This window comes from Lissotriton vulgaris, chromosome 4_1 (assembly GCF_964263255.1).
Source record: "Lissotriton vulgaris chromosome 4_1, aLisVul1.2, whole genome shotgun sequence".
Lineage (NCBI taxonomy): Eukaryota > Metazoa > Chordata > Amphibia > Caudata > Salamandridae > Lissotriton > Lissotriton vulgaris.
This window is the reverse complement of record NC_141691.1, coordinates 1073470734-1073494871: the sequence shown is the minus strand read 5'-3', so window position 1 is coordinate 1073494871 and position 24138 is coordinate 1073470734. Positions and strand designations below refer to the sequence as shown.

The window sequence follows — 24138 nt, the reverse complement described above, 5'->3', positions numbered from 1 at the left end:
CTCTGCTCATTTCTTGCCCTCCGTACCTTCTCTGCTAATGTCTTGCATTCTTTTTGCCTTCCCTGCTTCTTTCCTGACCTCTGTTTGTGCCTTCTCTGCTCCTTCTTGCACTCTTTATGCCTCCTCTGCTCATTTCTTCCCCTCTGTTTGTGCTTTCTCTGCTCATTTCTTACCCTCAGTTTGTGCCTTCTCTGCTCATTTCTTGCACTCTGTTTGTGCCTTCTCTGCTCATTTCTTGCACTCTGTTTGTGCCTTCTCAGCTCCTTTCTTGGCCTTTGTTTGTGCCTTCTTAGCTCGTTTCTTGCCCTCTTTTTGCCTTTTCTGCCCATTTCTTGCCCTTTTTTTCTGACTTCACTGCTCATATCTTGCCCTCTCTTTGCCTTCTCTGCTCATTTTTTGCACTCTGTTTGTGCCTTCTCTGCTAATTTCGTTCCCTCTGTTTGTGCCTTCTCTTTTCATTTCTTGCTCTCGGTTTGTGCCTTCTCTGCTCATTTCTTGCCCTCGGTTTGTGCATTCTCTGCTTATTTCTTGCCCCCTGTTTGTGCCTTCTCTGCTCATTTCTTGCCCTCTGTTTGTGCCTTCTCAGCTCGTTTCTTGCCCTCAGTTTGTGCCTTCTCTGCTCCTTTCTTGGCCTTTGTTTGTGCCTTCTCAGCTCGTTTCTTGCCCTCTTTTTGCTTTTCTGCCCATTTCTTGTCCTCCGTTTCTGACTTCACTGCTCATAACTTGCCCTCTCTTTGCCTTCTCTGCTCATTTCTTGCCCTCTGTTTGTGCCTTCTCTGCTCATTTTTTGCTATTTCTTTGCCTTCTCTGCTCATTTCTTGCCCTCCGTTTGTGCCTTCTCTGCTCACTTCTTGCCCTCTGTTTGTGCATTCTCTGCTAATATCTTGCCCTCTGGTTGTGCCTTCTCTGCTCATTTCTTGCACTCTTTTTGCCTTCTCTGCTCATTTCTTGCCCTCTGTTCGTGCCTTCTCTGATCGTTTCTTTCCCTTGGTTTGTGCCTTCTCTGCACATTTATTGCACTCTTTTTGCCGTCTCTCCTCATTTCTTTCCCTCTGTTTGTGCCTTTTGTTCTCCTTTCTTGCCCTTGGTTTGTGCCTTCTCTGCTCATTTCTTGCCCTCGGTTCGTGCCTTCTCTGCTCATTTCTTGCCCCCTGTTTGTGCCTTTTCTGCTCATTTGTTGCCCTCTGTTTGTGCCTTCTCTGCTTGTTTCCTGCCCTCTTGTCTTTTGTGCTAGTTTCTTGCCCTCTTTTTGCCTTTTCTGTTCGCTTCTTGCCCTCTGTTTCTGCCTTCTCTGCTAATTTCTTACCCTCTTTTGCCTATTTTCTGCTCTGTTTTGCTTTTTTCCGCTCGTCTCTTGCCCTCTTCCTGTCGTTTTCCTCCTCCTGCTGCCCCTCCCCCGGACCCAGTCCCTGGCGGAGTTCTGAAACAAACTCTAAACTTGGCTTTTTGACAGAGGCCTTGCATCCCAGCACCCAGATATCCTTAGGGGTGATAGCGCTGCACACTAAAAATGCTGATTGATTGGTTGATTCAAATAAAGATACTTTATAAAAGGTTATTATTGTTTGAAAAATGTTGATTTGAAAAGTTTCTAATGGAGTTGAGTGGGAGAACTTGGTGAACTGGTTTGTGGGTAAAGGCAAACCTATTGTTTGGGAAGTCCACTGCCAGTCCTTGCTTTCTGGCTCATGTTCCGATGTACTTGATGTTTTTATAATCAGATCAGTAATATTACAACATCACTCCCCAAATGCCCCTAAATGCCTGATGGCCTTTTCAGTACTTTGTGCCTGGGTAGCTATTTTCAGTGGCCACTTAGAGTGTACTCTCTTCTAAGCCTAACATGTTTACCCTATTTGTTCTTCTTTTGCTTTGTCATGTGTATACAGTTGGCAATAGCCTGATGCACTAATAAAAGATATGAAAAGGGGACTCACTTGTTCCTAATCTGTCTGGGGGCCCACAAACCTTAGAACTAGCCCTGTTGCTGTGTGCGTAATCGCTGCCTAAGTGTCAACTGCACATACTGCAGCACTCCTGGCAGTTTAGAGAAGTGGAATGAAAAACTAACATATTGAGCAGTTTGAGGAGGGAGACACGAATGTGAATGGCAGCATGCAGTAGGGAGCATTTTAGGAGTAACTGCAGATGTAACTGCCGAATAATAACCGCTGAAGGTGCTGTACTGGATGGAAGCATCTTACAAACAGTGAAAGCGCATGTGAAGCCAGTGATGCCACACAGTGCAAAAAAAAGAGAAGAACTAGAGAAATCTGGTCGGAGGCATTGATGTAAGGTGCAGCACGCTGGTGAAGAGCCTTTAACACCTCACTGCAGAGGCGAATGGCCAGCAAAAATAGCAGAGGCTGCTGAAGTTAGACCAACCAGCATACCGGCTGATAAGACCTCAGACAAGTATGTGACACACCACAGCCAGACACAGAAGGAGAAAAAAAAGGTAGAGGCAGCTCTGCCAAGTACCACACATCAGGTGTTAGACTAGCGCATTTTAGTGTGGTGATCCGCATCACCGCACTGAAATGCAAAGTCGTGCATTATAGCGCCTCAGCTGTAAAGCTGAGAGCGCTGCTATAATTATAAAGCACCATTCAAGCTGCAGGGGCGGTGCGCGGTGTGTGCTGCTGCCAACAAACTAAGGATGCTCTTTGGCTGAGCTATAGCTTAGTTCAGCTGCACAGAGTGGTGTGCTACAATGTTACAAAGTTACAAATACACCAACATGGCACAATATCCCTGACATCAGAGGAGGACGGGTCAGAGCCCAATTGCTACCTAGTGTCTTGACTGAAAAGGGACTTTAGGCGGGCCTGGCTCCAGCTTCCCGGGGCGGGAGCGGATGGGCCGCCACGCAGATCAAAGTTGGCTGATGGACCAATTGTGATACCGTCCCCATGGCTGACTACCGCAAACAATAATGGCTTACTTTTAGTAGCTTGCATGCCTGCGGTATCCAGCAGCTGCTACCGGCCCCGGCCCAACTGGCGCCATTATGGATACATGTGTGTAATCAGGGCTGAGCAGCAGAATCATTGCCACGGGACTGAGCCAGTCAGTCCGCGGTACTCTGCATAATAATTGCTTATGGCCAGAAGGGCCGCCAATTGCTGTTGTCCGTGTTCCCAGTCAGGTCAGTGTTTATTTTATATTGATATATCCTCATGGCCTGTGTTCCGCTGCGCCTCGGGTGTCTCTCTGTGGCACCTTGGGAGAGCGGGTATCTGAAGCGGTTTGTGGCCTGATTTATTTCTTGGTCGAGGAGCGTCCCCTGTGTTTCTTGACAGGGTCAGGCCTATCTTCCTCACAAGAAGAGGGAATAAAGTCAGAAGCAGCACATGAAGGTGGATTCTTCACTTAGTTAATCCAGAAACCCTCAGTCTGCCCCGCTGGCCAGATCTGCTATTATAGCACAGCAAACCATTTCCCATAGGGAACGAATATTTATTAGAGCGTCTTGTAAAATAGCATAGGCTGTGTCCGGTTTATTCTTGGTGCCCAATTAAATGGCAAAGTTTACTTTCGATTTATTAGACCATCTTCTTAATATACAAAGAATTTCGAGCAATTATTCTAATGGAAACGGACAGTGCAAACATAGTTGAACTGCTCACCCAGTTGTACTTGTAAAGTGTGGATCATGTCAATCACAGTGCCTTCCCATAAAGTACAGCTGCATGCTTGGTTGTGACCTAAATACGTGTCTCCCACTCTCAGCTTTCAAGTGCAGCTGTGCTTACTGCTCATGTCGCTGTTTGTGAGTCTGCGAGTCATGCAGCTGATTATAATTACATTATGAAGGTCTTTCAGTGTGCCTTATCTTCTGTCTGCAATTATGGCTAACGTATGATAAAGCAGTCGTTTATATTTCATATGTTTTGCAGCAGTTAACTTACTTTCTTGTTGCTCAAATGGGTGCTCTTTCTGACATTTATGTGTTCCCCTTGTCTTCATAGCTTGATTTTGCTCGCGAGACAGTGTCACTCATAGTCATTGAAAATTACGAAGACGTCACACATGGCAATTTGAAACCTTGGCAACTATGTGGAGGAGCCAGAGGTCCGCGTACTTAGCAAACCGGACTTAGGCTGCAGAGAAAGCTCTGGGAATTCTCTCCTGCTGTTTAATAACAGCCTTGCAGGCATTTAAACGTCCGCCATTAGCATTTCTAAAGATGAAAAACAGGTCTTTAGAAATGCATTTGGAAGCGCAGCAGCATCACCATGAGCTGCACTTCAGAGGCTCCAGTGAAGTATTCACTGAATGCAGTGGAATCCTGTGAAGTGTGCGCTGATTGTATGTGTCTGCGCGGAGGGAAGCCTAGTTGTACGCCTGCTTAGGCACTCATTTTAGAGGGAACTATGGTGAGGACTATCACCGTATGATGTCGGTGACGTACCCATGGTGCCGAAAACTTTGCAGGAGTGATCCCGAAAGTTGCTGGAAGCCCAGAAGTCGGCTCTGTGCTGTTCGAGGTCCCGTTCCCAAGGGGAGGTCTTGGGACCATGTGCAGAGTCATCACCATCGATCTTCGGGATCAAAGTCTTCGCACTCGGGTCAGGTAAGGCGAAGCAGAAGAAGTCAAAGAAACGACATCGTTCTCCGACTTCCCCTCGCCAGTCGCGTGACGCGGCTGAGGGTACGGGTGGTGCCTCCCCCACGGCTCCAGCAGAGACTATGCAGGTTTCACCGGCCTACCTGCCCTTTCTGGGTTCGTCGGCAACTCCGGCCCAGATACAGGAAATCCTGTCTGCCATGCCTCGCCTCTTTGGGGCGCCCTGCGATCCCGAGTGGGGGTCCTCGCTTTTCACCGCCGGTGGCTCAGGCCCTGGCGCCGCAAGACCCCCCTGGATCCATGCCTGGATCCCGTTCGATGCCGGTTGATCTTGTACACCTCCACCGACGTCGACCCCGCCAGCACCAATTCTTGTAAATGTATGTGTATGTGTCTTGTAAAGCGCACTGCTGCCCTGAGGCGTTGTGGCGCTGTAGACCGCTGGGGAACCCATCTTGGCTATCCCTGTGAGATGGTCCCTACTGGGTATCTCCAAGGTGAAACCAGGCATCCCCAGCGAATGTGGGGGGCCGTTGTAGAGATTAGGCAAGCTAATGCCCAGAGTTGCCGAGTGTGATCCCTGGTTAGAGTAGGCACCGAGGCGAGAATTATCAAGTCCGCTGACCCTGGTCCACGACCCTGCCGCGTGGGGAATTGAACCCTGGTCCCGGGCCGTTCTCTGCTTCCGGGTCTGCCGCCTCTAACCAGTGAGCCACACCACTCCACTCCACACTCCCAACGTCACCCGCTCCTCGGGACGACGCCAGCCCTGGTTTCAGCTCCGTATTGGACACGTCGCTCGATGCCGTTTTTGACACCGCTTGGGGATTTCTGTCCCCATGTCCCTACTCCTTATTTTTGGCCTGTACACCAGCCTGAAGAGGAAGGGGGGGACTGGGAGGGGTCTGAGGACCCTCTCGCAGCTGCTTGTGAGTCTGAACAGGACTTGGCAGAGGAGTTGAGGGATGCCAGTGGCTTGGATACCTCACCAGACCTTGTCATGCTATCTTCTCCTTCCGTGGCTATGGAGGAGGGCGCTAGTTATGCCGTGGTGTTGCGTAGGGTGGCCGAGGTCCTACACCTCGAGCTCCCTACTGTGGCTGTCAGGACTAACCTCCTGACGGAAGTGCTTCAGCCAGCAGCTACCTGTGGAGCCGCTGCTTCCTTTCAACAAAGCACTTTCTGATGTTCTTTTGGGCACTTGGTCCAGGCCCACCACAGGGCCTCCTGTGGATAGGAACATGGCCGGACGTCATTGCCCGGCTCTGGGTGACCCCATTTTCCTCTCCCAACACCCTTCCCCTGAGAGATTGGTTCTCCAAGCCTCTGCTTCCCCAACTGCCTTCCCTTCCACCCCCCTGGATAGGGAATCCAAGAAAGTGGATCTGTTCGGAAAGAAGATTTTTTCTTCCGCCAGTTCTGCGCTGCAGTCCATGAACCCCGCAAGCCTCTTGAGCCATTATTCCCACTCTCTGTGGGATACGATGGCACAAGTGCTGCCTCAGTGTCTGGAGGAGGCCCGGACAGCTCTCTCCCAGGCTGTTGCAGAGGGGAGAGACGCAGCTAAGTTCATGATTCATTGTGGCAAGACACCGCCGACTCACTCAGCAGATCGATGGCATCGACGGTGGCGGTTCAACGCCACGCCTGGTTGAGGACCACTGGATTCTCGGGGATGTTCAAAACACACTTATGGACTTGCCCTTTCATGGCTGTTGCCTTCGGCGACAAAGCAAACCACGCTTTGGAGTGTTTAAGGATTCGTGGGCTAAAGCGATGTCCTTGGGACTCTCCGCAGTCGGTCCTCCTCCGCAGGCTGCTTTTCGCTCCTTTCGTGGCCCCGGAAGGGGCACCCCGCAGCATTCGCAACAGAGTGTCAAGCCTGGGCAGCAACCACCCCAGCATGGCAGTGGGTTCCACTGTGGCGGACCAAGGGGCCAGCAGGCAGGTCAATCCACCTCCACCCCGGCTACCACTGCCTCCAAACCTTCCTAGTCCGAACTTTCAGGCCCATCAGACGCCAGTGGGCGGCAGGCTTTGCCATCACCTCCCCCACTGGTGCACCATCACATCGGACAGGTGGGGTTTAGAAATAGTCCGAAGGGGCTACTCCCTCCCCTTCGAGACTACCCCTCCAGCCATGCCATCTCAATGCCACAGCATGTTCAGGGATCACTTGGTGCTTTTTCAGCAGGAAGTTGCAGCCTGTTGGGCTTGGCCCTTAGGGCTGGTTCCCCCCTAATCTTTTTGCTTTTATTTGTGACCCTGTGTTAGTGATTTTTGGGTCTCTGCGCACTTTTCCCTGGGTCCCAGAGTGAAAGTGCGTGCGTGTAGTATGGCTGGCCTGCCCTCCCATAGGAATGCATGGGGAATGTGTGTGTCCCTGGTAGTTCCTGACGCGTGGGGAGTGCAGGCTCGAATTTAGTATGTGTAAACTCGTGAGAGTGAATGCTGCGAGATGGTGAATGCGGCATGTATGTGTCTAGAAGGGAAGTGCTACTTCTGGACATTGAGATATGTGTGCAGTGAGGGTGCTGGAGTGTGATTGGCTGGAGCTGGCTGGCATGCCAGGCTCCAGGAAGTCTGGATGGGTCTGCCCGGTGGTGAGTGGGAGATTAGCATGAGTGATGTGTGGGAGGAGTGTACCTGTGTCCTGGATGGGCTGGGTTTTCCCCACACAATGCTGGCTCCGCCCCCCTGTGGTGTGTCTAACGACCCTAGCCTCCCCAGTGAATGAAATGGGTGGTTGGGCCATCAAGAGTGCTCCAGAACCAGCTGCGACTGGTTTCTCCCCCCACCCTGCACCCTTAGACAAAGGATTTACTGTATAAGAAAGGGGCTGTGTCCCCACTGAAGTTGTTCTGCTTTTGGATCCTGCCAGAGGGGGCTGTTGCTGCTGCTGGGGCCAGGAGGACCGCCACTTGGGGTGTCTCCCTGCCTGGAGACCCAGTGTGCTGGCTCTGGCCCAGCCTTGCTCCCCCTGCCTCCCTCCAGCCCCTGCTGGAGCTTGTGTTGTGCCTACAGCACTGAGAGCGCTGCTCTCTGCCCTTCAGCGCTGGGGAGCGCTGAAACCCCTTTCCTAGCGCTTGAGAGCGCTTCAGTGGGCTCCTAGCGCTGTGAGCGCTGTAATTTATCCTGTGGCGCTTGGGAGCGCCTTGCCTTCGTTGTTAGCGCTGTTAGCGCTTTGAGAGCCCAGCCGGTGCCCACCCGGCATCAGCCCGAAATTACGGTGCATAGCGAGTGCCTACCTCGCTTTATATTTGATTTAGAGGCCGGTGCCCACCCGGCATTGCCCCATTTTGGAGATATTAATTTATCACGAGGGAGCCCACTCCTCGGATAATGGGACCCCGCCTGCCTATCTAAAGCGAGCCGCCGGCGACCCGGAAGTCCCGCCTCCATACCCCCACGGCCGTGCTGCCATTGGCGGCCCCAGAGGAAGTCAGGCGGATTGCTGCGTGACGGGGCCAGGCGGAGAAGAAGTAAAGCTGCCGGCCATGTCCTCGAGGCTCCCCGAGTGGAGAGAGGAGCCCCGGGAGAAGGAGCAGAGCCTGCCACGTCTGGTCGAGGCCCCTGGAGAGTGAGAGGAGCCCGCCCGCGGCACCAAGCCGCCCAGAACAGCCGGTGAGTGTTGCCACAGGAATAGAAGGGAGGGGCGCCGGGACACGTTGTCGGTGTCCCCCCCCCCCTCAGCAGCACGACCTCGCGCCCTTGTGTTTAGAGCCTGAGAGGCTCTTGGGGGCATTTCCTGTTTGCGAGCCTTGCGAGGCTCGATTGCCGGCACCCTTGTTTCGCGAGCCCTGAGAGGCTCGAGGGCAGTTCTTTGTTCGTGAGCCTGTAGGCTCTGGGGTGCATTTGTCCTTGCTCCGAGTCCCCCGAGAGGGACTCCAACGTGGCCATTGTTCTTTGAGCCCCGAGAGGCTCTCCAGTTGTGCCTGAGTCCCCCGTGAGGGACCCCCCCTGCCTAGTGAGGCAGAGTCCGTTGTCTTCGAGCCCAGAGAGGCTCTTGCACCCACAGTCGTTCTGCGAGCCCAGAGAGGCTCTGAGGGTGCCATTTCCTTGCTTTGAGAGCCTAGAGAGGCTCGAGTGCCTATTTCGTGTTGAAGAGCCTCAGAGAGGCTCAGTGCGCCATTTCTTGTCCAGGAGCCCAGAGAGGCTCCGCAGTGCCACAGTGGTGGTTCTTGAGCCCACAGGGCTCCAACGTTGCGCTAACTTTCCCTGCACCAGTTGCCCAGCACTTTGTGGGCAACTGCCACGTTTAGGCCCCCTGACTTTGGGACACAGGGCATCCTAGCCCTAGAGAGGCCAGTTGGCCTAGGGACCGTCACAGGTGGTGACTTATCTGAGTTTTGCGCAACTGTGTGTTTTTGCTTACACCTCTGAATGGGTAGATTATTCATCATGTGTTCTTTTCTTGTCCTTTTACACCGCTGAATGTATTGTGATGCATCATGTGTTTCCTTCCTTAGACCCCTACAGGTATAGCAATACTTAGGTGGTTTCCTTCTTGCTAGTACAGGTGGCGCTAGCAGAGCCCAGGTTCCCTAGTGTAATCTCCTAAGATAGTGAGGGTTGCATAGGTGGTGCTCACCTGGTACCAGTAGTGACTGGTTGTATGTTATTTTTGTGCTACAGTGATAATTCTATGATCTAAAAAGTGCTAAGTTCAAAAGTGCTGATTCCTGACAGTGGTCCAGGTGGCCCTGTCTTGTACATAATCCCCTGTAAATTCTGCCCGTGCCTATGGCACAATGTAAAGTGTGCGTTTTTATCTAATGTATGTTTATTGGAATACAAAGGCTATTTTTTATATAACCTTGTGTGGAGTTTCCTTTGTGGTGGGCCTTGGGTGTTGTTGCTGGGGTGCGTGCGCAAATACTTAACTCATATCACCTCCAAGTTTAGCCTTGCTGCTCGCGCCATGTTACCTAGAGGGTGAGTAGGAGTTATCTTGGTGTGTAACTCCCTTGCCCTGACTTAGGAGTGGTGGTCTCTGACTGACTTTGGCGAAAGCCCTGGCCAGCCAGGGATCCCATTTCTAACAACTCACTACTCTGCACTCTACTCTGCACTCTGCACTCACTACTCTGCACTCACTACTCTGCAAACGTGGTGTCCCCCTGCAAGACATTTTGTCAGGTAGCCACGTGGGCCTCGCTGCACACATTTACTAAGCATTATTGCCTGGACAGCCAAGTCTGGAAAGAAGGCTACTATGGCCGTTGTGTTCTCCGGAACTGTCTGGTGTGATCTTGGTTCGCAGAACCACCACTGGGGTTGGTATTGCTGGGGTAACTATTCTAAGGTAAGGAATCTATCACTATGTGTTTCTTTCAGATGGACAAGTTACTTACCTTCAGTAATGATATATCTGTAAGAAACATTAGTAGTGATATATTCCTTACTGCTCCACCCATCCTCCCCATTCTGCGAACTGATTTCTAGGGTTAAAGTCATTCCTTTCAGGGCCCTAGTTTCAATGCACCAGTGGTCAGTTTCTTGCATGGCTCTGTGTTCCTGGCGTGGAAAGTCGTGTACAGAACTGATGTCAGCGCGCGTGGGCGGCGTCTAAGTAGCGCTGGCAACATCATCTCGGTGACCACGTCGCCAGCAACGGAGGCAGAGCCGCACAATGCCACCTTCTGACGCGCAGGGGTACTGCTGACGAAAACTTTCTGGATCCAGTCTGATGCCTGGAGATAATTCTAAGGTAAGGAATCTATCACTACTAATATTTCTTACAGATATATTGTTACCAAAGGTAAGTAACTTGTCCGTTAGGAGTGTGCCATTTCAACCATGTTTAAACGGGGAGCACTGACACTTTACCACTGGTTAGCAGGGTTAAAGGGCACAGAGTTTCAATGCCAGTAAAAATATAGGGACCAGCAAAAGATGAAAAATCCTAGGTAACCACTCAAAAAAAAAGGATTTCATACACAATCAATTGCAGAAACTCTAGGCACTGAACTGTATCTAGATCCATGGCTTTCTAGAAGTCCAGAACAAAATTTGTATTACATGCCAGATGTCAAGGACACATAAAAAACACCTGTCCCTGCATGATAAATGTGCGTACGTGAAAACTGTGTGGCATATTTCATGCTAGTGTATCCAGAATACCCACATGCCTCCTCATGCTGAATTGATGGGTTACATAGTCTAACATTTTAAGTACATCATTGGCACACAGTACAAACAAAGTGAACACACAACATTATTTGATGATGGAAAACAGTTATTTCTAGAACCATATTGGCAGACATTTCTCATACTGAGTCACTGAATATGGGAGTTGGCAGGTGTTGGACAGGCCACGTGAAGGGCTCGCTCCCTCCCCGCCTGACAGGGCCCGAGCCCCGGTCCTCCAGGTGTTACCCACAAAAGCAACCCGCACCCCGTCCCATACGGGACTCCTGCCCCCGGACATCTCTGTATCATGGGGCCGAATCCCTTCCAGCTCCCTCGGCCGACCCGGCCGCCATCTTGGACACTGCACCACGAGGCCGCGTGGCCTCAGATCGACCCTAACCCTGGGCCTGGCCAGGCCCCGACATCCCGGCACCACTATCCACCCAGGAGGTGAACGGCCCACTTGGCAGGTCAATGGGAGAAAGAAGTGTCGATGGCTCTCCCCCGCCAGGTGCCGATCGCCCCCAGCTCCCCCGGGTGCTGGCTCCACCCCCCTGCTGGGTGTCTGGACTCCCTCATCCTAAGCATGAGCGAATTTTGCGGATCTCGCGTTCGCGAATTTTGCGGATTTGCGGATTCGCAATCCGCAAAATCCGCGAATTCCCGCGAATTTGCGGATTTTTTTTTTTTTTGTGTTCGCCCGTGTTTCTGCCAGTTCGCGAGGGTTTTGTACACTTTCGCAAATTGCGAACTTACCTGTCGGGTCGCAAGTTTCGCGAACTCTTTGTTTCTACGTGTCCAGCCTGTTTGGGACACTCTTCTTCATCACTGCCACTCTCTGTCACCACTGCCACTCTCTGACTACTCATGCCACCCTCTGGCCCACCCATGCCACCCTCTGTTTCATCACCACACCCTCTGGTTGTCCAGTGTACATTATTTTCGGCAAAGCAAAGCACACCTTCCCTGCCTCAAGTGACCTGAATTAATTTGGGGCTGATTCATGTGTCACAGAATATTTTTTTAGCTGGCACCTGCTTCCTTAGTGCGCCCTGATTAGTGATCTTTTGCACTTGCTAAGTGCTTTCATTGTTGCAAAATTAGTTACAACACCTGCCCTGCCCCAACTGACAATAATGAATTAGGGGCTGATTAATGGATTTTAACTTCCAGCCTGGCTCCTGCTTGTCTCCCTTAGCTGTAATTCAGGACCTTTGTGGCATATGTGTAACTATTCTGAGGTTCAGAGCAGGGTCACATACTAGTTTCAACTGGCAACTGAACTCTGGAGGGGCCCCTCAGGAAGCACTCCAGGAAATGGCTACTAATGATGAGCCTGAACTTTTGAACCTGGTAAGTAGTTACTTTCAGTTTTGCTAAGATCGTATTTCTGCAATTTTGCACTTATTCGCGGGGCGCGAACTCACGCGAACAGTGCGAGCAGTGCGAGCAAAATCCGCTGCTCGCGGATTTGCGGATTTTGCGGGAAATTCGCAAATCTCGCGGATTGCGGATTTCCCGAAAATCCGCAAAATCCGCGAGCGGAACGGATTTTCCGCCCACGCCTACCTCATCCCGGACCTCCCGACCTCCAAGTGCGAGGGTCCGGACATCAAAGGGCGCCAGACCTATAACTGGGGCAGCTCCAGAGCAGGAAGGCATTTGTATCCTGGAGTCGAGAGACGCAGTGAAGAACTCATCCTTGACGGACTACTGGCGCTGCCGTAGTCCTGCCTTGCGAACTATTGTCTTGCCTGCTGGCGCTGCCGCAACCTTCTGAAACCTTCATCCTCGTCAGGACCTGCTGGCGCTGCCGCGGACCGTTGTAACGACCACCTTCACCGGGACCTGCTGGCGCCGCCGCGGACCGTCTTCACCTTCGATCATCCCGGGACCTGCTGGCTCCGCCACGGCCCGACCATCTAGAACGCCGAGCTCGAGGATTGTGAGCTACCCATCTTATCATCGCATCTACCAGAGTGGTAACAAGACTGTCCCGCTACCCCCTTTCCACCTAAGAGACTAGAATCGAGGGGACCCCTGAGTCCAGACCTCCTTGTACCATTCTACCGTACTTAAAGATTGCTTATAAAGAACGTTAAACTTTATCCTTGTGTGGTGTACCTCTGTGGGGGGGGAAGTTACTCGTCTGTACGATCGCTGGAGACGGCTCTCCCCGGACACCTCTCCCCTTGTCCTCGGCCGACCCTCCCGGTCCGTCTAACATTGGTGGCCAGCGGCGCGATCCGAATCAACGCGTAATCGTACAGAGAGTAGCTCACCCCACGACGAAACCACAATGACAACCAAATAAAGCGGATCCACCGAGAAATTCCAGATGGAGAAATTGGAAGAATACAGCCATCGTGAGTTGAAACAATTCTGCATTGAACTAGGCATTGCTACCACCGGTCTGAGTACTAAAGACGATTTCAAGCACGCCATTGAGTCGTGGGCTGAAACCGGGGCCGTCAGACCCCCGGACCAAAATGTTGCAGCATCAGAGAGGAACACCACGGCTCCCGAGGAGCGAAGAGCGGGTCTCTCGCAGGAAGAGATCCAAGAGAGAGAAAAAAACAGACTGCATGAGTTAGAAATGGCCCGGCTCAAAATGGACGGTGAACTCAAATTAGCCGAACAAAAGCTGAACCTAGAACATCTGCGGCTCCGAGAAGAACGGGAAGAAAAACAGAGACAAAGAGAACTCGAAGAAAAGAGACTAGCGTATGAACACGAGCGCAAGCTAGCAGAAATAGACGTACGAAAGCAGAACAAAGAACTGGGGGTGCCCGAGCAACCGCGCACCCCAGGAGCGACAGAAAAGAAAGTCCACATCCCCAAGGATGTCGTTCGAGAGTATTTCCGTGATGACGACATACAACAGTGGTTCAAGGCCTACGAGATCGCCATGACCTCCCACCGGATCGATCGAAGCGACTGGGGAGCCGGTCTATGGGGGAGGTTCGTCAATGAGGGCCGCGATGCCCTGTTACAGCTCCCAGACCATCTGATGACCTCCTATGACCACATGAAGGCTGCCCTCCTCACCCGATATGGGCTCACACCCGAAATGTACCGCCAGAGGTTCCGAGACTGCACCCGGATCCCGGGTACAACTTGGGTGGAGTATGTAAACTATTTCAGCCGAGCCTTCGAGGGTTGGATCAAGGGAAGCCATGTAACGACCTACGAGCAACTTTTTAATCTCATGGTGTGGGAGCACCTCTCTAACAACTGCTTTGTCGAGCTCAGGCAGCACCTCCTCGACAGTAAATTGACTGATCCAAGGCAGCTCGCCGCCGAGGCTGACCGGTGGGAGATCACCCGAGTGGGCCGGAATGGGCCGCACGAACAGAACCGGAACAACCAAGGTCAGCACCGTCCCCGAGGAGGAGGAGGAGGCCATGGACGAAGAAGAGACACCGCCCCGGCCGCTCCCGCTGCCAGCACCCCGCCCCCGGCCAACCGGGGCAACCCCCCGGTGCGCCCGGGGTACAGAGCCAATGTCACGTGTCACCGATGCCAGCGAGTCGGCCACTACGCAAATGACCCGAATTGTCCACAGAACCAGACTCCGAGACCCCGCCAGGTAGCTGCCGCCGCCCTGGGGGGAGAACACATCTCCGAAGAACACGAGGAATGCGAGCAAGAACAACAAGAGTGGGAACCTGCCGCCATGGTTCTAGCGTGCCTAGGGGGAAGAGACATGGGCCCGCGGGCTCCCCTACCTGCCAACACCCGAAAATATAGTCAGTGGGTGAACATTAATGGGCGCAGGGCCGAAGCCCTACGTGACACAGGGGCCAGTGTGACAGCCGTCCGCTGTCACCTGGTGACCCCAGAACAGATCCTGCCGAACATTCTCTGCCCTGTCCGTTCAGCCGACAATTCGGAGAGTCTATGTCGGATGGCCTGCGTCCCCTTCGAATGGGGAGGAGTCTCCGGCATGTTAAAGGTGACGGTCCGAGATGATGCCCCCGTGGACTGTCTCCTGGGGAATGATCTTGAGAGTTCCCCGTGGGCCGCCGTCGAGAGAAGAGAGCACCTGGGGCTGTTGGGCCTCCCGGACTGGGCGTGCGTAACCACCCGGTCCATGGCTGCCCGTACCATCCCCCGACCCGAAGAACCTGAATGGCCGGCACCTCCTCCCCCGGTCGCTCCAGTAGAAGACACCGACCATGCCGACCCCCCAGAGCAAACCCCCGAAGGGCTCGCTCAGCTCCAGGACCTTCCCGACCTGGCTCAGTGGCGTCAGGAAGGGGGGCCCACCCAGGAACAGTTCCGTCAAGAGCAGAAGACCTGTCCCTCCCTCGAGGGACTCCGCCAGCAAGCCCTCGACCAGAGCGCAGGAGACACCTCCGGAGCCCATTGGATTTATTGGGACAACGACCTGTTGTACAGTGAACAGAGAATCGCGGAGTTAGGGGCCAGTCGAGTGCTAGTGGTGCCCCTCCGCTTTAGAGACTTCTTGCTAAACTTGGCCCACGATGTCCCCCTGGCTGGTCACCTGGGTCAAGACAAAACCTACAGTCGCCTGGTGACCCACTTTTTCTGGCCCAAGATGAGAAACGACGTCCTCAACCACTGCCGGTCCTGCCCCACGTGCCAGGCCAGCGGGAAGAGCGGCCGCAAGCTTAAAGCACCTCTGCAACCCTTCCCAGTTGCCACCACCCCGTTCGAGAGGGTGGGAATAGACATTGTGGGGCCCCTGGACCCCCGTACAGCACAAGGACATCGGTTCATCCTGGTACTGGTGGACCACGCCACCCGCTACCCCGAGGCTGTTCCCCTGCGAACTGTGACAGCCCCGGTGGTCGGCCGGGCCTTGATGGGGATCTTCTCCCGGGTGGGCTTTCCCCGAGAAGTCGTCAGCGACCGAGGCACAAACTTTATTTCAAAATATATGAAATCCCTCTGGCAACAGAGCGGGGTCACCTATCGATTCACGACCCCCTATCACCCTCAAGGAAACGGACTAGTCGAGCGGTTCAACCGCACGCTCAAAGGGATGATTGGGGGGTTGGAAGAGCCTCTCCGTCGACAGTGGGATGTGCTACTGCCGTGCCTCCTCTTCGCATATCGAGAAGTCCCCCAGAAGTCCCTCGGCTTCAGCCCGTTCGAACTCTTATACGGACACCCTGTGCGAGGGCCACTCAGCCTAGTCAAAGAAGGTTGGGAGATGCCCCCCCTAAAGACCCCTCCAGATGTCTTCAAGTACCTCCTGACCCTACGCAATCAGACCAGGCGATTCAGAGAAATGGCAAAAGCGAACCTTGAGGCCAGTCAGGAGGACATGAAGAAGTGGTACGATCAAAATGCCTCCTCCATCGAGTTCGAACCTGGCCAACAAGTGTGGGTGATGTCCCCCACCGAACCATGTGCCTTACAGGACAAGTGGACGGGGCCCTTCAAAGTGGTCGAGTGCAAGAGCCCCGTCACCTATCTCTTCGATATGGAATCTTCACGGAACCCCCTCCGGGTACTCCATGCCAATAGACTCAAACCCCACTTTGTGCGCTCGGAGCTCAGCCTCCTGATGGCTACAGACAGCGGAGCCGAAGAAGACTCCGAGCCCCTCCCTGATCTCCTAAAGGCCCGGGAGAAAGATGGTTCCGTGGACGGGGTCCGACTCTCAGAGGCCCTCACCCCGGAACAGCGCCAAGGCTGCCGGGACCTCCTGCTGCAGTTTGCAACTCTGTTTTCCCTCACCCCAGGGGTCACCCCCTGGTGCTTGCACGACGTGGACACTGGGGACAGTCCCCCTATCCGACATCGGGCATACCGCGTACCAGATCGGGTACGGGCCTGCATCCAAGAGGAGGTGTCCAAGATGCTCACGCTCGGGGTCATCGAGCCCTCAGACAGCCCCTGGGCCAGCCCAGTGGTACTGGTCCCCAAAGCTGCCGCCCCCGGCACCACTCCCGAGCTCCGATTCTGCGTCGACTACCGTGGCTTGAACGCTGTCACCAGAACCGACGCTCATCCCATCCCCCGAGCGGATGAACTGATCGACCGCATGGGAGCTGCCCGCTACCTCAGCATCTTCGACCTGACAGCGGGCTACTGGCAGATCGGTCTCACACCCCGGGCCCAAGAACGATCCGCCTCTTCCACCCCTGATGGCCACTACCACTTCAAGGTCATGCCATTCGGCATGAAGAATGCCCCAGCTACTTTTCAGCGACTAGTGAACCAGGTCTTGGCGGGACTCAATCAATCAATCAATCAATGACATTTATAGAGCGCACTACATACCCGTAGGGTCTCAAGGCGCTGGGAGTGGGGGGGTGCCGCTACTGCTCGAACAGCCAGGTCTTCAGCTTCTTCCTGAAGGAGAGGTGGTCTTGGGTCAGGCGCAGGTTGGTCGGGAGGGAGTTCCAGGTCTTGGCGGCCAGGTAGGAGAAGGACCTTCCTCCTGTAGTCGCTCTTCGGATGCGGGGGACGGCGGCGAGGGCGTGGTTGGCTAATCGGAGGTGGCGTTTGGGAGCGTAGAAGTTGATTCGGCTGTTGAGGTAGCTCGGGCCTTGGTCATGTAGGGCTTTGTGTGCGTGGGTGAGGAGGACTCGAGGAATTCAGCTCCGCCTACCTGGACGATATCGCTGTGTACAGCCGCCACTGGTCCGACCACCTCCACCACCTCCGAGAGGTCCTGCAGGCCCTCCAACGGGCCGGCCTCACGATCAAGGCCAGCAAATGCCAAATTGGTCAGGGGTCCGTGACCTATCTCGGACACCAGGTGGGAAGCGGTCTGGTGGCCCCTCTTCAACTCAAGATCGCTGCCATCCAGTCCTGGCAGCCCCCCATCACACAGACCGAGGTCTGCGCCTTCTTGGGGCTCACAGGCTACTACCGGCGGTTCGTGAGGGACTATGGCAGCATTGTGGGGCCCCTCACGGAACTCACATCCAAAAATCACCCAAAGAAGGTCAACTGGACCCCAGACTGTCAAGCGGCCTTCGAGAAGCTGAAGGCCGCCATGTGCTCTGCCCCTGTGCTCCAGGCCCCCGACTACAGTCGGGAATTCATCGTCCAGACGGATGCCTCCGACCATGGCATTGGGGCAGTCCTCTCCCAGTTGAACCCCGAAGGACTTGACCAACCAGTAGCCTTCATCAGCAGACGTCTCCTGGCCCGAGAACAACGCTGGAGCACCATCGAGAGGGAGGCCTTCGCAGTGGTGTGGGCCCTCAAAAAGCTCCGGCCTTATCTCTTCGGTACCCACTTTCGGGTGCAGACAGATCATCGCCCCCTGCAGTGGCTAATGCAGATGCGGGGGGAAAACCCAAAACTATTGCGTTGGTCCATCTCCCTGCAGGGGATGGACTTCACTGTGGAACATCGACCTGGCCAAGACCACGCCAACGCAGATGGCCTGTCACGCTTTTTCCGCCTCGACGAGGAGAGTCCCCAAGAGGATGGGTGACTCTCCCCGCCTTCAGCTGGAGGGGACGCATGTTGGACAGGCCACGTGGAGGGCTCGCTCCCTCCCCGCCTGACAGGGCCCGAGCCCCGGTCCTCCAGGTGTTACCCACAAAAGCAACCCGCACCCCGTCCCATACGGGACTCCTGCCCCCGGACATCTCTGTATCATGGGGCCGAATCCCTTCCAGCTCCCTCGGCCGACCCGGCCGCCATCTTGGACACTGCACCACGAGGCCGCGTGGCCTCAGATCGACCCTAACCCTGGGCCTGGCCAGGCCCCGACATCCCGGCACCACTATCCACCCAGGAGGTGAACGGCCCACTTGGCAGGTCAATGGGAGAAAGAAGTGTCGATGGCTCTCCCCCACCAGGTGCCGATCGCCCCCAGCTCCCCCGGGCGCTGGCTCCACCCCCCTGCTGGGTGTCTGGACTCCCTCATCCCGGACCTCCCGACCTCCAAGTGCGAGGGTCCGGACATCAAAGGGCGCCAGACCTATAACTGGGGCAGCTCTAGAGCAGGAAGGCAGTTGTATCCTGGAGTCGAGAGACGCAGTGAAGAACTCATCCTTGACGGACTACTGGCGTTGCCGTAGTCCTGCCTTGCGAACTATTGTCTTGCCTGCTGGCGCTGCCGCAACCTTCTGAAACCTTCATCCTCGTCAGGACCTGCTGGCGCTGCCGCGGACCGTTGTAACGACCACCTTCACCGGGACCTGCTGGCGCCGCCGCGGACCGTCTTCACCTTCGATCATCCCGGGACCTGCTGGCTCCGCCGCGGCCCGACCATCTAGAACGCCGAGCTCGAGGATTGTGAGCTACCCATCTTATCATCGCATCTACCAGAGTGGTAACAAGACTGTCCCGCTACCCCCTTTCCACCTAAGAGACTAGAATCGAGGGGACCCCTGAGTCCAGACCTCCTTGTACCATTCTACCGTACTTAAAGATTGCTTATAAAGAACGTTAAACTTTATCCTTGTGTGGTGTACCTCTGTGGGGGGGGAAGTTACTCGTCTGTACGATCGCTGGAGACGGCTCTCCCCGGAGACCTCTCCCCTTGTCCTCGGCCGACCCTCCCGGTCCGTCTAACAGCAGGCAAAATACTGTACCCATTGGAGAAAAGGTTTTCATCTAGGTGGTAAAATCAAGCAGTGAAGGGAATGTGATCATTGGCGTCTAACATGACACAGTTAAGCCTCAAGGACAGTTTGGCATGTCCAAGACATTCAAAGAGGTAACAGATCTGCAGAGTGCTGACCCTTGGTCATTGAGTAGGTAGGTGCTTTCAGGTGCGAACAGTACGTGGTTGAGGGCACAAAAAGTGAAAGCAGCTAGACACATTTGGACAGAGGAGTTGGCGAGGCCAGGCATATTTCAAGCACAGTATCATGGATAGAGATGATTCTGAGGGCACTTACATGCATTCAAAATACCAAAAGTTATATCAAACTTGGTAACATATTGATCACTTATTAGGCATTATTTGCAGCTATACAGAGCAAGGTGGATGGAAAAGATTGCCAATTAATAAATAACAATGTTGACTGGAATGTAACTTTTCTGCTGAAAGTGTTAATAATTGGTCAGTGTGTATACAACTGAAGGGATTTGATGATTCTGTTTTGGAGTGCTCACTTTTCTTACATTTTAGAAATAATAGTTCATCATTGTTTGTTTAAATATTTATAACATGCTATTATCAATCTTTACTTTCAATAGATGCTATATTACGTTAGCTCAGGCACTTGGAATGAGCATGGGTGGTGCACCTGCGGGACCAGCTGGGACAGGTAAAACAGAAACTACCAAGGATATGGGAAGGTGTCTTGGAAAGTATGTTGTTGTCTTCAACTGTTCAGACCAGATGGACTTCCGAGGATTAGGACGCATTTTTAAAGGTGAGATGGATAAGTGCGTACTCAACTTCATGTTCTTTAGTGGAATTTCATTGTTATTTTGTAATTTGGATGCAACTGTGTATTGACACATGATGGTGGTTGTAGGAAAGCAGGACCTACTTTCATGGTTACCCCCACTTTCTGCTGGTGGCAGTATGTTTTTTTCATTAGTCTGACTGGGATCCTGCCAATCAGGACCCTAGTCATTGTGCTTACTCCCTCAATTTGACTTGGTAAGTACTTCTGTACATCCACAATTGGCTAATGGTGTACCCAGGTATGTCCCTAGCATATGGTACTAAAGTACCATGGCATAGGTACGCCAGGGATCTCCCATGGGCTGCAGCATGTATTATGCCACCAAAGAGAGATGCCACTCATACTGTGACTACAGGCTTGCCATTGCAGCCTTTGTAAACTGGTGCTAGCACTATTTACTACAGATTAAAGTTACCTTATATCTGAGGTCACTACACTTACAACCTATAAGTCACCCCGAAGGCAGGCGTTTTCAATCCTGAAGGCAGGGTCCTGGGTTGTAAGTGTGAGGGTGTCCCTTCATGAGGAGGTCACCCCCTACAAACCCTAGAGTTGATTCTCCAGGCTTTGTAAGTGCAGTCAGCATTTTGATACATATAGTGGTGATGTGTCATTACGCTATGTCTAACTATTTAGTGGCTTTGCCGAACCTGGACATGTAAGGTATCAAACATGTTAGATTAATCATACACAACATCTTTACCGGTGTTAAAGGTATGATTCCATGCACTGGGGGGCTCCTCCGGGAAGCCCCCAGTACTCCCGATAAAAGCCTTCCAGGTTCTGCCAGCAAGCTAGTGCTGCTGCTGACCCTAGACACAATTCCGCCCTCCTGCTGCTGAGCTGCGCTTGAGCAGGAGAAGGTAGAACAATAGATTTCCTGTCACAGGGAGGTGTGACCACCTCCCAAACAGGACTTAGTGTTTTGGGCTGGGGTGTGGGCGCTTGCCAGCACCACCAGACTGCTCTGAAGGGCACATTTGGTGCCCTCCTTGCATTCTCTAGTTAGAACCTGTTCTGGGTGCCCTTGGCTCCAGCTCTGGCACAAAACTGGACAAGGGACATGGGAGTATCCTCCCCTCTGTCCAGCCCCTCCGCTGGTAGGGTACCTTGAGTCGTCCCAACCCCTTCCTTAGGGTATAAAAAGGCTGCCCTTTTGGTGGGTCCTCATATTCATCGTGGGACGAGACTCAAGCCTGAAACCATGTAACACTTTGACCGTCTGGACAGTTGGACTTCGCTTGGAACAGAGTCTGCGTTCAAGGAAGACTCCTGTTGCTCCTGGTCTCACTGCCTTAGAAATTCTTTATTTAGATATAACACAGATATCTTTAAAAGAGGATTACATAGTTCACGTTGTATACAACTCATTAAAAATAAAAACAGCAAGACAGTCAATTAGCCAGCCATGATAAGAGTAGGGGTCTTCCGCATCCTCTGCCTCCTAGGTCCATAAAAAATGTTTTTTTTTTTTTTTTTAAGGATAAAAACCAGAAGAAAAAATAGTACAAAAGTTAAAATCTAATATACAGGGAACTTCACCCCATTTTCTTTACTCTCACTGAATTGGATATCAAACAACTAAAAAACGACCCAATTCTCCTAGGGGTACTACTCATATTCTTTTCATTTCATCCCCCTAGAAATTTGGGATGTATCGTAAGGATCATTAAGTAATAAAAAGGAAAAAGGAAATAAGAGGGAGGATTTAGCAGGACCTCTTTAACTTAAAATTGCGATATGCTTGCTGGATGAACTTTGTTAGTCTGATATTTAAGTCAGTGTTTTCAGGGTTCAGAGCCACAATGATGGCTTGCCTGCAGGTTCGGGCGCCCAACCTATTCCATTCGGCTTTTAGTTTGCACCTGCGTTGGAAGATAAAGGCTGGGCAGAGGCAAACCACGTGTAGCAATGTTTCGGCTCTTTTACCGCGCCCTCTGCAGGTTAGATCTTCCTCTGTCCGTCTCCAGGGAGGTAAATCTTGCAGAAAACGCCAATCACCCATTCTAATGGCTATAAGGGTGCATTTTAGATACAGTGAATATGTGCAGGAAAAGTAAGCGGCGGGGAGTAGCCGACTGTAAGAATTTACAAGGGCCCAAGAATGGCTGCGTTTTGAGAAGAGCGCTTTGTCTGTGATAAGTGATCTCATTCTTACACATTTGTTTATGGCGATTTAATACGCTGTCTGACTGGGGTTAAGAGCCCATAGGTCACCTGCTGACATTTGTTGAATATATTCCTTAAAAAGCGACCAAACGTTCCACCTGGATTTTTCTGGGAGATTTCTAGCCAGACTAGAGATTCTAATGAGCCTGGGTTAGCCTGCCTCAGCTTGTGACACAAGTTTAGGTATGCACCAATATTGAAAACCTCATAGTTTGGTAGCCCCATCTCCAGTCTTATCTGTGCAGCAGATGCAGAAGTTGGCAACTGGAGGACCTTTTAATAGATTTTGGTGGTATGTTGGTTTAGGGCCGTATTCAATTTACCCTTGAATGACTCTATCCCGTATGATAGGGTGGGGCCGATTTTCGCTCTCAGGACTTCCAGGAGGGGCAAAAGAGTTGGACCTGAGAGGTTTTTCGAAAGCTTGGTTAAAGATACTGCAAGAGTCGTGGCTTTAACTGCAATCTCATGGCGCTGTTTTAAAAGGTTGCCCCTTGAATCCAGGTGGACACCAAGATATTTATACGATTGACCTATCGCGAGGCTTATGTTGTTAAAAGTCCACCCACCGCAGACATGTCGTTTCTTCCCAAAGGGGACTACTTGAGTTTTCTTTAGATTGATTCGCTATTGTGTAGCGAAGCAGTGTGTCAAGGAGCCTTTGCAGCCCGACCTTGGTAAGGCTGAAAAGAACAAGGTCATCGGTATATAACAGATTACTGAGTGCCGTGCCGCCCACCTTTGGAGGATGACTATTAGTTTCATCCAGGGTCTGTGACAGATCTGCTATAAACAGGTTAAAGAGAAGGGGGGCCAGCACGCATTCCTGCTTTACACCTCTCGTTGTCATAATTTTCCGCGAGAGATGCGTGCCGGACCCTAACTTCACTCGTACCCAAGTGCGGGAGTGAAGTTGAATCATGGCCTCCAGTAGTTTGTCAGGGATCCCCCACTTCCTTAGCTTTTCCCATAGAGCCGCCCTAGGAACCCTATCAAATGCTGCTTTGAAATCGACAAAGCAGCATAGCACTGTCCTGGATGTTAAGAGTGCTTTGTCGACGATGGTTGACACTGCTAGGAGATTGGTCATAGTCCCTGAGTTGGCAACGAACCCTGTTTGATTCATCGGAATCCGGTTGTGTTCCGTTGCCCATTGCTTCAGGTCCTCCAAGAGGAGGCCTGCATAGTGCTTAGCCTCAATGTCCAAAAGAGCTAAGAGTCTGTAGTTGTTAGGGGCAGCGCGGGATCCTGATTTATAAATTGGATGTATTATTGCACCCCGCCATGAGTCTGGGATGGTTGCGGTTCTCAGGGCGTAGTTGAAAAGGTTTGTTAGAGTTCCTGACCAAAAAGCTACATCAGATTTGAAAAGGTTCTGTGGCAGGCCGTTTGGGCCCGGTGCTCCATCTGATCTTGCTTTAGTCACAACCGTCGCTACTCTGTCTTGGGACACCTGAAGATCCATATTGAGTGAGCTTGACAGCTCAATGGGTGTATTCCGCTGGATACTGGCCCCGATCACGGTCTCTCTCAACGGACCACATGCTATGGGTCGTAGATGTTCGGGGGAACTGAAATGGTCTGTGAGGAATGATGCCCATTCAGACTCTTGGATATTTGCTGATCCGGAGCTGGTGGTGCTCGGATTGGTGTGGTTTATTAGGGTCCAGAACTTTCTTGGGTTTTTGCTCTTACTCTCCCACACCAGTTTGCACAAAAATTGATTTTCGTGTTTCTGTTTGTCTTTGAAGGTCGCCAACCTAAATGACTTTTGGGCAGCTTGATAGAGATTTAAACATTCGCTGTTCCCAGGATATTTTGCAAGTGACCGCAGGGCCTTATTCCTGGCTTTCTTAAGTAACTTTGACTGTAATGAAAGTTTAAAATTGTGAGGCTGAGTTGTCCTGT

General features: G+C 52.4%; 1 protein-coding gene across 1 annotated transcript in view; it reads left to right on the top strand.

Annotated features, from left to right (window-relative positions):
- The window catches only part of DNAH5 (dynein axonemal heavy chain 5), a 5605957-nt gene that overhangs the window by 3367921 nt on the left and 2213898 nt on the right, over positions 1 to 24138 (top strand). The window contains exon 36 of the mRNA XM_086967405.1: positions 19844 to 20022. Coding sequence (XP_086823531.1) covers positions 19844 to 20022 — 179 coding nt within the window. The remainder of the gene's footprint in view (positions 1 to 19843; positions 20023 to 24138) is intronic.